General features: G+C 43.9%; 1 protein-coding gene across 2 annotated transcripts in view; it reads right to left on the bottom strand.

Annotated features, from left to right (window-relative positions):
* Window positions 1-12,564, bottom strand: part of Tcp11l1 (t-complex 11 like 1) — a 28,613-nt gene extending 16,049 nt beyond the window's left edge. The window contains exons 1-3 of one of the 2 annotated variants that reach the window (XM_003463846.5): window positions 12,400-12,564; window positions 8,587-8,758; window positions 892-1,024 (exon numbers count right to left, since the gene is read on the bottom strand). In XM_003463846.5, coding sequence (XP_003463894.1) covers window positions 892-1,024; window positions 8,587-8,734 — 281 coding nt within the window. In that variant the 5' untranslated portion in view covers window positions 8,735-8,758; window positions 12,400-12,564. Of the gene's footprint in view, window positions 1-891; window positions 1,025-8,586; window positions 8,759-12,021; window positions 12,204-12,399 lie in introns of those variants that run through there. The other variant, XM_023562439.2, reaches the window with a different exon arrangement.
* Between the last annotated feature and the right edge of the window lie 700 nt (window positions 12,565-13,264).

The following is a 13,264-nucleotide window of genomic DNA, read 5'->3' as shown; positions in this document are numbered from 1 at the left end:
TGAAAGAACTAGAGTACAGCTGGGGATTTAGCTCAGCAGCATAAGCGCCTATCTTGCAAGCACGCGGTTATGAGTTCAATCCCTAGTACTCCCCCACAAAAAGGTGAAAGAACTTTAGTTCCTAAAAATGACCTATTCTCATGTGATGTATGGGAGAACTGCTTAACTAAGTACCAAACTACAGCAACTTACAATGTCTCACTAAACCCAGCTTTCATGTCCTAAAAATAGGACTTTCAAAACTGTGCCGATATAAGCCTGCAACATATGGTCATGAGTTTGGTCCCCAGTACCAAAAAAAAAAAAAAGACTTTCTTGTCCCTTCTTGTCTTGTGTTAGTGGTGGTACTAGGGGTTGAAAGCAGGCCTCATGCACACTAAGCAACACTCTATAGCTGAGCCACATCCCCAGCACGATTCTTCATTAGAAAGTTACTTTCTTCACAGGTATATAGGAAGTATCTGTAAAACCCTATGTTTGCTGGGTGTGGTGATGCACATCTGTAATCCCAGCACTCAGGAGGCTGCAGCAGGAGAATCGCTGTAAGTTTGAGGCCAGCCTGGTCTACATAATGAGTTCAAGGGAGTTGAAGGCCAGCCTGAACTACACAATAAGATTCTGTCTCCAAAAAATTTAAAAATATGCAGACGCCTCCTATTGCTAACCTAGCAGTCACTTCTCCTTTATTAGCAGAATGTCAGTGTTTTACAGGTGAGCAACAGAGGCCTATCAAAATCAACTGCCACCTTCAAACTCTAGTAATCCCTCACATGGGATTTTTTAGAAATAACGTATAACAGGAAAAATGCACTTGATGGGCATCAACAAGCATTTCCAGCACCTGGATATGCCAGGGTTCTACTAAACAGGACAACTCGCCAGGCACCGCACCTGTCCTCTGGCAATTCCACTGGCTTAATCCGGAAGTCCCCGTTCATCACGATCTCATGGGCAAGAGCCATGTTGGTGACTCCTTTCGCTGTCTCCAGAAGTTCATCCACTGTCACAAATCGAGGAGGACTGGCTGCAAGAAAACCCCAGGGGAAGAAATCGGCTTCTTTAGATTAGATTTTCCATGAAATTTTAGAAATTCCATGAAAATAACGAGAAGGCACTAGATCCGGTACCAGGCAATGACTTCAGTTATTCTTCTATTAAAATATTTTCAAACAGCAGAGGAATTTTAACTTTTTCATTTTTTTTTAAATTCTAGAATGCTAAAAGCAGGGATCATTTGCAATATTCAAGATACCTGGTGGTTTTTACTAGATAAAAGATGACTACATTATGTGGCCAATGAAAACGATTACAGTAAGCGAAAATTCAAAATCTTAAATTACAGATGCTGGTTACCCCAAAAAGCTAGGGCTTTATGTCTAACACGTATGCTTTCTATCCCTCAACAAAAAAAAGGAGACACCCAGATTTAAGACCTCTTTTTCCAGTAGCAGTTTGTTTGTTTGTTTGTTTACTTTTGGTCTTTTTGAGACAGTGCCTTGCTATGCAGTTCAGGCTGGACTTGAACTCACTTTATAGCCCAGGTTGGTCTTGAACCTGCAACAATCCTCCTGCCTCAGCTTCTCGAATGCTGGGAAGCAGTTTATTATTGTACTACCGCTAACACTATGGCATGAATGAACCTCTCAAAATTAAAACAAAAAAAAATCCAAATTAAATGGTAATTATGTCTTCAGACATGAGGTACTGTTTAAACAATCCTAATTCGGTATCCCGGTACAGGACAGAGACGAACAAAAGCTCTGAGGTTATCCCGAAAGAATAGAGGAGAAGGCACTTCAATAATCTTGTAGTATGGAAACCGCTGAAAGAAAAACTGAAAGAGTCATCTTGTCTCCCTTCCCCACTGCCCTGCTATGTAAATCCTGTAGATCTGATTTCGCTATCAACTGTTCAGTAGCCTCACACTTGGTCTACTTTTCTCTTTTAAATTTTTATCATTATTTACTTACCTATTTTCAGTACTGGGAATCAAACCCAGGGCCTATGCACTGGGCTATATCCTCAAACTTTACTCTATATTTTGTGAGAAAATCTCATTAAGTCACTAAGGTGCAAGGGAGCCTCCTGCCTCAGTCTGCCACAGTACTGGGATTTCAGCTTTCTCTCTCTTTTGCTAAAGCCTGAGATTTATCTTCCAGAAACATCTCATACAACTTTTTCCAGGTTTCTGAAACAAGGAATAAGGGGTAAAGCTCCCAAAAAGTCTGGGCAGTGGTGCTCAGATTTTAGCCTACAGGGAACCAGAGGGAGGCCCTACAGATGACCAGGCCCCCTCTGGGTCTCTCATTCAGTAAATCCGGGGCAAGGAAGGAAAACGCATTTCTAACAAGTCCAGGCAGATGCTGATGGTCCCAGAAATCAATCTGAAAAGTACTGGCCTGCGAGATGACTACATGAATTTTATGTGACGGTGTTAAAATCAGGAAAACTAATATCACAGATTTGCTCAAGATTTAACAGTTGTAAAGTTCTTAGTTTAGTGAAAAATTATTTGTCTTCTTTTACTCTTTTCTTTGCATCCCCCACCCCCCTTTATGAAAAGAAACCAAGTCTAAGAACTGGTTATGTCCAAGCCGGATAAAAACCATTATCTGATCACATAAAGGGAAGCTGCAGCCAGGTGTGGTGGCAACTGCCTATAATCTCAGTACTGGGAGGCTGAGGCAGGAAAATCACCTAGAGAGCCACACCAGGTTGGGCTACACGGTGGCTTCAAGGCTAGCCTGAACTACATGGTGAGACTTTGTCTCAAAAAAAACAAAAAACAAAAGCAAGGAAGTTTGGAAAATGCCCAAAATTCCTCATTATCAAATTATCCTCAGTATTCCCAGAGAATATTAATACAAAATTATTTAACTGTTCTGCCCTTTAAATTTATGAAAATTTCCTGTCTTTCAATAATTTTAGGTAACCAGGCAATGAGGAACACTGTTAGTATGCTGCGAGATGGAATGTGAGATGGAGAGAATTGGGAGGAACTCTGGCTTCCTCTTGCTTCTGTTGAGTATGACCTTGAACAAACCACTTAGATTTTCCAGTGTGGTAGCTTCTCCATAAGCAAAAAGAAGACAGTGAAATTAAACAATTTTTGTGGTATAAGCGTTTGAACCCCAGATCTCACACACGCCAGGTAAGCACTCTCACCACTGAGCTACTACAACCCAGCTTTTTCTTTCATTTTGTTTTGTATTATTTTGTTCTTAACTGTAAGAAAGGTCTCATTGAGTGGCCCAGGTTGGCCTTGAACTTGCCATCTTCCTTCCTCAGCCTCCCCAGTAGCTGGGATTATAGGCATGCACCACCATACCCACATACGGACGTTCTATGAGCATCTGAAAAATTTTAGGCAAGTGTGTTCTTAGTATTTAGTGCATACTTAGCACAAAACAGCTTGCACCAAGAACTGAGAACACCAGAAAGAATAACATTTTCAGAAGTTATTGTGGTGCTGCACACTGGTAATCTCAGCACTCAGGAGGCTGGCGCAGGAGGATCAGTGCAAGTTCAAGATCAGCCACGGCCACAAAGTGAGTTGATGGCCAGCCTGAACTGCACAGGGAGACCCTGTATCAAAAAAAAATTAGAATACAAAATCCCTCCACAGTCTCGAGTGAAGGTAGGGCTACTGGAAGACGACTGGAGCGTGGGCTCCACACTCATCAGGAGCCTGACCCACAGACAGCTCACAGCCAGTGTGCTGGTAGGGGCGGGGCTGGCTGGAAGAGCTGTGTCACTGGGAGTGTGTCCTTGGAGAGTTTATGGCCCTCCCAGCTCCTCCCTGCTCTCTCTGCTTCCTGGTTGCCAGGAGGTGAGCAACTCTCCTGCCCCAGGCCCTTCTGCCACTCTGAGCCAGTTGTGACCCCAAAGCCATGAGCTTCCTTTAAGTTGTGGATCCAGGTAGTACGTCGTCGAGATGGGAAAGCTGACTAATGCAAGTGTAAAGTCACACTCTTAACAGGAGCTCTGACCAAGAAAGATAAAGGTCACCATTCTAAACTATGTCAAGATGTGTTACAGATCTACACATAGAGGAATTACCCACTGCGTACAATTATAGGGCTGTGGGATTTTGTGGGGGTTTTTTGTCTGAGAGGTCTCAAATTTACCAATTTGATAAGTGAGAACGTATAAAGATGCAATTTGGTGGACAATACAACTTCACTTAAATTTATGAAGACAGCATGAGTTGCAGTAAGAGTCCTGAAAAATGGTAAAGTTACACATATTTTTCCATGGGGTTTATTATATTGTAGAAAGCTAAACTGCTTGCCAGGTGTGGCAATGCATGCCTGTAATTCCAGCACATGGGAGGCTGAGGCAGGAGATCACAAGTTTGAGGCCAGCCTAGGCTACATAGTAAGTTCAAGGCCAGCCTGAAGTACACAGCAAGACTCTGTAGAGGAAAAAAAAAAGGAAAGCTAAACTGCTGCTAAATTTTGTTACATCTTTTCTACACTGATCTCCTGTAAGAGAAACACATTAACTTAAACGTGTCCTTTGGGAAGCCAGCAGACAGATCCCAAAATAAACTCAAGTTCAGATTTAGAATGGTTTACTTTCTATCTCTTCTGTTAAGGGGCCAAAACCCGAGACTTCCACACACTCTGAGAGGCTTCTGGTCATGTGAGTAGATGGGCATTTGTGACGGGCAGACAACTATCAGGCAGAGGGTATCCACGGTACTTACTATACCATATGCGAACAGCAGAGCAATCTGTCTTCCTCCTTAGAGTTACATGAATGCATAGACTCGGTTTTTACATTCATAAAAGGTTGACATTTGACAAATTTAAAAAGCATTGTCATCCAAATATCTAAGGATGACTGGTACCCACTGATTTCACCCATCAATTAAACTTCATGCTGAGTATAGTGGTGCATGCCTATAATCCCAGTGCTTGGGAAACTGAGGCAGGAGGACTGCTGTTGAGTTTGGCCAGCCTGGGCTATACAGTGAGACTCTGTCTCAAAAACCAAAAACAAAAACATTAAAGTTCACTCGGTTAATACATTAGAGTACTCTAGTTAAACTCATAATTAGTAAATCAGAAGAAAGAGCAAAGAAGCCAAAATGAGCACCCTAAGAGCACTAATTTAAAACTTAGTTAGGCTAGCCTCAAACTCAATTCTCCTGCCTCAGCCTCCTAAGTGCTAAAATTACAGGTGTGCCCCACCACACCTGGCTAAAACTCATTTTAGTATGTCCCCATATTAGTCCATTTTCCATTGCTATATTTAAATATGTGAGTCCAGTGCTTTGCTAAAGGCAGGCTTAGCTTGCTTAGGTTTTGAAGATGCAAGAGCATGGCATCTGCTCGAATGCCTAGGCCTAGTGGCAGAGAGCATCATAAGGCAGGAGCAAGTGTGAGGAGAATGCACGGCTGGAAAGGAAGCCAGAATGACCAGGCTGGGCTCGCTCTCCCCATCTGCTTCTCAGGAACAAACCAGACTCCCACAGGAACCACACTGATCACTTCGAAGGTGGTGCCTTCATTGTCCTAACCACTTTACCCATCTCTTCAAGGTTTACTGCCTCAAGATTGACAGTGAGCAGGGCGTGGTGGCATAGGCCTGTCATCTCAGCACTCTGGGAGACTGAGGCAGGAGGACCAGAAGTTCAACCCAGCCCAGGCAAGTTAGCAACTTAGCAAAACACTATCTCAAAAGAAAAATAAGTTAAAAAGGGCTTGAGATGTAGCTCATCATGAAGGTCCTAGATTCAACTCTAAATACTGTTTTTTTGTTTGTTTGTTTGTTTTTATTGGTACCAGGGGTCGAACTCACGACCGTGAGCTTGCAAGGAAGGTGCTTATGCTGCTGAGCTAAATCACCAGCCCCAACTCTAAGTACTATTAAAAAAAAAAAAAAAAAAGTCACCCCATGGGGGCCAAATCTTTAGAATAGGAATCGTTGGTAGGCAACCACAACCACAACCACAGCAGATTTCTATGACTTTAATGAACACTTCTATCATTTTCTTCCCTCAAATGCATACGCATACACACAAATATTACACTTTTTGGCTATTCCTGGGTCCTTTAAAACTTGATCACAGGTTCCAGGGTAAGTATTCTTCTTAGTGATATAACCTACATATGCCAAGTAACATGGCCCAAGGTTCAGCTGACATGAATTGAGTGTCATTTGACCAGACTGGTAGAGTGCCAAAGGCAAGAGCATCAGTCAAAGAATGACTAAACATGAAACAAAAGTCCTCCTTTATCAGAAACCATGAGCAATAAAACAACTGTGTTAAACATTCTGTATGTATCACCTTTTTGTTACTGTAACAAATACCTGAGTTAAATCAACTTAACAAAAGCTTTATTTTGGCTCACAGTTTTGGAAGGTCCAGTCCATGATCAGCTGGATCCACACCTTTGGGTGGGAGTGAGGCACCTCCTCACAGTGGAGAGCACCTGGCAACAAAGTTGCTAACCTCACAATAGGAAGCAAAAGGGAGACAGGAAGGGGGTCTGGTCCCTATGGCTGCCTCAAGGGCATGGCTCCAGTAATCTGACTTCTTCCCCATAGATTTTACCTGTAAAAGGTGAAGGTCTAACACCTTTAAAACTCTGAAAAGTTCTACTACCTCTCTGTAGTATCCTGGGCTAGAGGCGAAGCCTTTAACACCAAGGCCATTAGGAATCATTTCAAAGCAAACTAGAGCACCTCCACAATACATGGTAATTAATTAAATGCAGCAAGTAACAGTATTAGTATCAGTAGTAGTAACAACCATTGGCACTTATTATGTGCCACGTACTGTTGTAAATGCGGTATGTGAATTAAATTTATCTTCACAGCCACCCCCAGAGATAAGTATATTTAAGAGTCACCTCCACAGCAACCTTCCTGCCTGTTTCCCTGGACACAACATGTCCTAGTAAGTCATTTGTTAAAAGTAGTATGTGATAATCATGGTATTCTTATACCAAACCTTAGTGGGCCCCATTTTATTGTAGTAAACTACAATAAATACCCTGGGGAAGGTTATGATCATTTTAGAAGAAACCCAGCTCAAAACCCAAAAATGGCTGGGCATGGTGGTGCACATCTATAATTCTAGCACTTGGGAGACTAAACTGTGAGGATGGTTGAGAGTTTGCGACCAGGATAGATTATAAAGTGACCTCAAGGCCAGCCTGAGCTGCATAACAAGACTGTGTCTCAAAAAGGCCAAAAAAAGTTTGCATATCTTCCAAATATGAACTACTGATCATCTGCACTATAGAGAACACTAATACTGACATTCTTAGACTGTAACACGTCCTACTAAAAAATGTTCACTTTTGGACTCACTTCAAAAAACTTGAATCAAAAAAAAAAAAAACTTGAATCTTGTATTCTTAATAAAATACGTTACTGCTGGGTATGATGGCGCACACCTGAAACCCCAGCACTTGGGAGACTGAAATGGGAGGATTGGTGCAAGTTCAAGCCAGCCTAGAGGGAATACACAGTGAATTGAAGGAAAGCCTGAACTACATAGAGAGACCCTGTCTCCAAAAGGAAAAAGCAAACCTTGGGAGGCTCCAACTGGACCAGCCTAGCCTGCCTGAAGGCAAAGCACCTCTCCCCACAGGGAATCCAGCTCAGCACTCCAGGCTCTCATTAGCAAGCACAGGATGTTGTGGAGGAGATAATTGTGCAGGTCCTGGGGACAATCTGGAGAGACTCAAAAATTTACACAGGACACTCCATGGACTTTACCCACTGAAGTGGACGGTCAGAGAACTTCAGCCACATATGTTTATTAAATTTTCCCACTGGCCTCCTTTCCATCCATAGGAAAGAACCACACTTCTCTTTGCCGTTGTGCTCTGCCTGCCTGCACCCAGGCAGTAAACCATATGCCTAGTCGCTACCACAAAAGCCTGACATGTGGTCTCTGGCCCCATGTTGGGTAGAGTTAGGAGTTGGTGAAACTGCTGGGAATATAGGCAGAAACTGCTTTCATCTGGAGGTTTGCTGCCTGCCAGGATCTCCAAAGACTTCATCACATTCATTCAGTGAAATGAATCCCCTCATTTCTGAGGGAACTAAGGCCCCAGACAGTGAATTTAGGGTGTGGGAAACTCGTTTTTTTTTTTCCTATAACCTGTACAACCCTTGCCCTGGCTAGAATCAGTCACAGAGTTTTCAAACACTCTTTGTTAGAACTGTAAAAATTTACACTCCACCTTTATATGTCTGAGAGAGCACTTCAGAGAAACTGAAATGCACTTGATGCTAGAGAAAGACAGGAACATTCTATATATTATTTTAAAATTTTAATAATTTCGTGCAATTGAAAACCTACAAGTAACAAGGCTGTTGGTTGAGAAATTGCTGGTTATTGGCAATGTTTTGACATTATCAGAAATTAGGTGTGAGCCAATATAAACCTCTCTTCCAAGAAAAAAACGAAAGAGAGAAAATGAAAGAGAAAGAGGAAAAGAAAAAGAGAGAAAAGGCAAGGGAAAAGTAAAAGATGAACTCAGGGTCATAATGCAAGGAAGCAGAATACAAACACCATCTGAAAACAATGATAATATTGCTCTAACCAAAGTCAAATGTACTTACAGTGAGGTCTTTGCACCCTCTGGGGACTGGGAGAGTCCACTGTTATATTTTTCTGTAAAGCTTCATCAGAATGTTCCACAGCACCATCCAGGCTCTGCTCAGAATCATTTGACTCATTTATATTGGACTTGTCGGGGTTTTCAGACATTCTCAATTAAGTTTATTCACTTTCCTAGGAAACAAACAAAAAATTAGCCTAAAATGTTCTAGCTCTATCACTACTTAGTATCGTGACTCTGAGCAAATCATTAATCTCTTTGAGTTTCAGTTTTCTCCTCTGCAAAATAAAAGCGCTGGCCAGGATCTTATCCAGCTTTCTACTTCAGCGATTAGACAGAGCTGGGCACAGTGTTCCAAACCTGTAATCCCAGTACTTACGAGGCTGAAGCAAGAGGATCACCTGTAGTTCTAGGTAAATCTGGGCTACATAATGAATTTAAAGCCAGCCTACACTATGTAGCAAGACCCTCTCCCTAAAAAAAAAAAAAAAAAAAAAAAAAAAAAAATTAAACAAATGCTTGTAAAATGTCACAATTTATCAGATTTATAAATATTAAGCAGTAATACATAGGAATAGTTTATTCCCCTCAGGAATACCATGTCACAAGAACAGAGGACCTTAAACTAATAGAAAACAACACTATCAATTACCTGCCTCCTGTTTTAATCAAAGGAAGTAATTCAATCTTAAATTCTTTACTTTTGTCCTTGGGAACCCATATGAAAATTCTTTGCAAACAAATTTCTTTTCTTTTTTTAAGTAGTACTGAGGATTGAATCCAGGACCTATACAAGTTGCCCTGGCAGGTCCCCACTGTGTGACTCTTAAGGCCTTAGCCTCCTAAGTAGTTGGGACTACCCACCCACCCAGAAATGCTACCAAGCCCAGGAAGAATATGCTTCCAAGTGAATACAAAGGGCAGAGGAGTAGGTTTACCTATCTTATCTTGTGGGTAAAACTACCTGCAGAGGACAAATTGAGGTAAACACTGGTTAAACCTTTTAGGAGAAATATGTGGGGCAAATATTTTTATTAACTCATTGCTAGTCAGTAAGAAATGATCATGAGCAAAGCAGGAAATTGCAAATAACTATAATGTGTGTGGTTGGGCAAGGTTTTCATTTTATTAGTTGTTGATTAGAATAGAAATATCACTTGACACCTTGGTTTGGCCAGCTAATTACTCTTAATTACAACCAAGTTTTTATCAAATTTTTTCCTACAGTTTTCTTTCCTTTCTGACTTAGACAGACTCAGCATTTCTGCACTTATGATATGGAAGATAACAATGATTCCATTAGCACCTGCTCACAAAACATCGCCATAAACAGTAATTACACTACATTTCACATCTGGAAGGAATCAAAAAATCAAAAATATCAATTGCTTTAGGGAGGTTAGGCAGAGACTGGCTTCTGAACAATTAGAGAAGTATCACTTGACACAGTTCTGTGAAATTTCAGAGACCTCCATTAAACAGAATGAGTGACAGGAAAGGAGATTTTTTAATGGAAAATTACTATTAAAATGAAGCCTTGAGGGGGCTGGGGATTTAGCTCAGCAGCATAAGCGCCTGCCTTGCAAGCAGGCAGTCATGAGTTCGATCCCCGGTACCGATAAAAAGGAAAAAGCAAAAAAAAAAAAAAAATGAAGCCTTCAATCCAATTTTACCTGCCAACACCCATCTTCTCACTGTCCTAAATCCTTTTAGGCTCTGGAAAGGCTCCAAGACCTGAACAACAGCATTACCAGCATACTCTATGACAAACAGAAACACTTTCAATTTTACCCTCCTCACAAGCTGAGAATCGGGAGCACAGAAAGATGAAATAATTCACGCTGAGCAGTGAGGAGTACGCAAGACTCCTGGGTCTGTAATCTTCAGCTTTCTAAATCAGCCTCTTTCTTTTAAAATTCAGCTCTAGTTCTATTTCCTCCCAGGACACTTCCTCCAACCTCATTAGTGTTTGCACTTTTTCTCCATCTCCTGCAGGGCTGGTGCTAGACATCTGGCATTCATCGCTTCTTTTGATTCAAAAATATGCTTAACTAAAGCGTGGAGTGGTGCAGCTAGCCTGTAATCCCACCACTTGGGAGGCCCCGGCAGAAGGAAGCTGCCTATTTGAAACCAGCCTGAGCTACACAGCAAGGCCCTGTCTCAAAAAACCTAATAATAGCTGGGCGTGGTTGCTTATGTCTATAATGCCAGCAGTCAGGAGGCTGAGGCAGGAGGACTGCTTGGAGGCCAGCCTGGGCTACATATGGAGTTCCAGACCAGCATGAAGCACACAAGAAGACCCTGTTTAAAAACAAAACAAAAAAACCCTAATAATAATAGGGCTGGGGATGTAGCTCAGTGGTAGAGTGCTTTCCTAGCACACACAACGCCCTGATTTCAATCTCCAGTACCACCAATAAATAACTTATAATAAAACTTTACATAGGGACAGAAAAATGAAATGCATAGACTAAATTAGAGACAAGCAAGCTTGTAAGGAACTACAATGAAACTCAAGCCTTAGCAGCATTAGGAAATTGCCAGTCTCTAAACATTCCCAGAAAAATGACATTTGAGCTGACCTTTGAAAGGAGACTTTAACCCAGTTATAAAATTTCTAGGGCCGGGGATTTAACTCAGCGGCATAAGCGCCTGCCTGGCAAGCGTGAGGTCAAGAAAGTTCGATCCCTGGTACAAAAAAAAAAAAAAAAAAAAATCTCTGGACGGGAAAACAAGAGGAAAAGAGGGGCAGTTCATCCAGAGAGGGCAGAAGCCAAGGCATGGGGAAATGAGAAAAGCGGCAGGTGGACAGATGGAAAGATGGCTGGGTCAGATAGTAAACGGCCTGTTTTGTTGTTCTGGGTGCTGGGTACGAATCCGGAGCCTCTGAACCTTGTTACATCCTCTCTTCTTTATTTCATTACGTCGCAAAACAGCTCAGGCTGGGCTCCAATTTACCATCTACCTGCCTCAGTTTCCCCGCCGTGCTGGTATTCACCATAACGCCTAGCTAACTTTTTAAAAAAGCATTTTCAGCTAGATCTTGAGCTTCTTAAAAAGCCAAGCCTAAGCACACTTCCACATATGCTCCATATGTACCAGTGAAGCCTCTAAACCGATACTAAGTATGTATTGCCAGAGATGAACTCCTGTGTCATCTCTGTGATGTCACTGTACATGGGCGTGCTGGGAGCTGGTCTGGGGTCCTAATCTGGCGCTTTACTACTTCTGTGACTTCAGTTTTCTCCTCTGTAAAACGGAACTGCCTCCCTCACACGGGGGGCGGGGGGAGGGAATTAAACGCGTACTGTGTCTACAGAGGCCGGCACACAAGCTTCCAGCACAAGTAACTATAATGAAAGGGCTACAGGGTGCACCCAGGAGCCATCGAAATGCTCTCAGGGCGCTCATTCATTCAACAACCATCAGCCCCTACCGTGCCAGGGGAGTAGATCCTCGCGCCTCCGCGAAGCCCCAGACAGGAGACCCCCTCGCCGGAGAAGGAAAGGTCTGTCAGCAACCGAATGGGGTCTGTGCCGGGACTCGGAGCATCACTTCCTCCGGCGCTCCGTGTTCCCACCCCCCGGGTCTGGATTCCGTTGTAAACAACAGTTCGGGCCAGGAGGGAGTGGCAGGGCCGGGGCCAGTGATGCAACCCGGCGGGGCGCGCCCGGAGGCCTCACGCCGCCCGCCGTCCCAGCCTCTTCCTCGTCTCCCCTCGACATCACGAGGGTCCGGCCACGACATCACGAGGGCGGGAAATGGCCAAGAAACAGCCGAGCTTCGGACCTGGCGCCTCGCGCGCGCCGCTCACCTGCCGCGGAGTCGGGGTTCTCCCTCCTGCCGCTCCCGCCGCGAGTCAGGCGGGACGGGAGCCCTGGCGGAGGCGGGAGCGATGCGCGGCGGGGATACCAGCTTAGCTTCTGCTCTTCGGACGCCTCATCCCTCGCTCCACTGAGGGCTGTCCTCACTGCTCGGCTCGGTGGGCAGCGGCCACTGTGACTGCTCCTTCAGCGTCGAGAAGGGGCTGACTGATATTAGAGACGCACCTGACCAACCTGGGGCAGCGCCATGTTGTTGTACGGAGGGTCAGACGGCTCAGTCCCCTGTCGGCCGAAGGGGCTCAGTGAACTGGGCGGCGCCATGTTTCCGTACGGAAAGGGTGGCGTGGCCAGATGCGAATCGAGGGGGGCTCACTGGGCAGTGGCTCGGAGCCCTGCGTCGCCGCGGGCAGGGAGGCGCCATGTTTTTGTACGGAAAGCCAGAGAGGCAGCTGGACTACAGGCGACTGCCTGCGACGCCACAGGAAAATGAGGAAAAGAATGCGCGGAGTCAGTCAAGGGAAGGAAAAGGAAAGGAGCAATTGCATTTCTAACGTTTCCCGCCCAGATTTTGAAAAATATGCCATCATCGTATCTGGACAAAGTTTATTCCTCTCCCCTCATTTTGGCTGTTAATAAAAGTCGCGCTAACAACCTACCCAGCGGCATCCCAGTGGCACTCGGGTTGGTGGGTGACTCTTAAACAGTTTCCTTAAGAGCTCCGTTCTGTGCACGTTGTCCCCTAAGTACCAAGAGTACTCAAGGCGTTTTTGTTTCGTCTGAGTTCCAGAAAGCAAGAACATTTTTCCGAAGTATCATGTTAAACCCACTTTGGGGCCTCCTATCCTTACTTCTGGG

This window comes from Cavia porcellus, unplaced genomic scaffold (genome assembly GCF_034190915.1).
Source record: "Cavia porcellus strain 051 isolate PalLab524CR breed Dunkin Hartley unplaced genomic scaffold, mCavPor4.1 scaffold_17, whole genome shotgun sequence".
NCBI lineage: Eukaryota > Metazoa > Chordata > Mammalia > Rodentia > Caviidae > Cavia > Cavia porcellus.
This window is presented reverse-complemented; position numbering and strand designations above follow the sequence as displayed.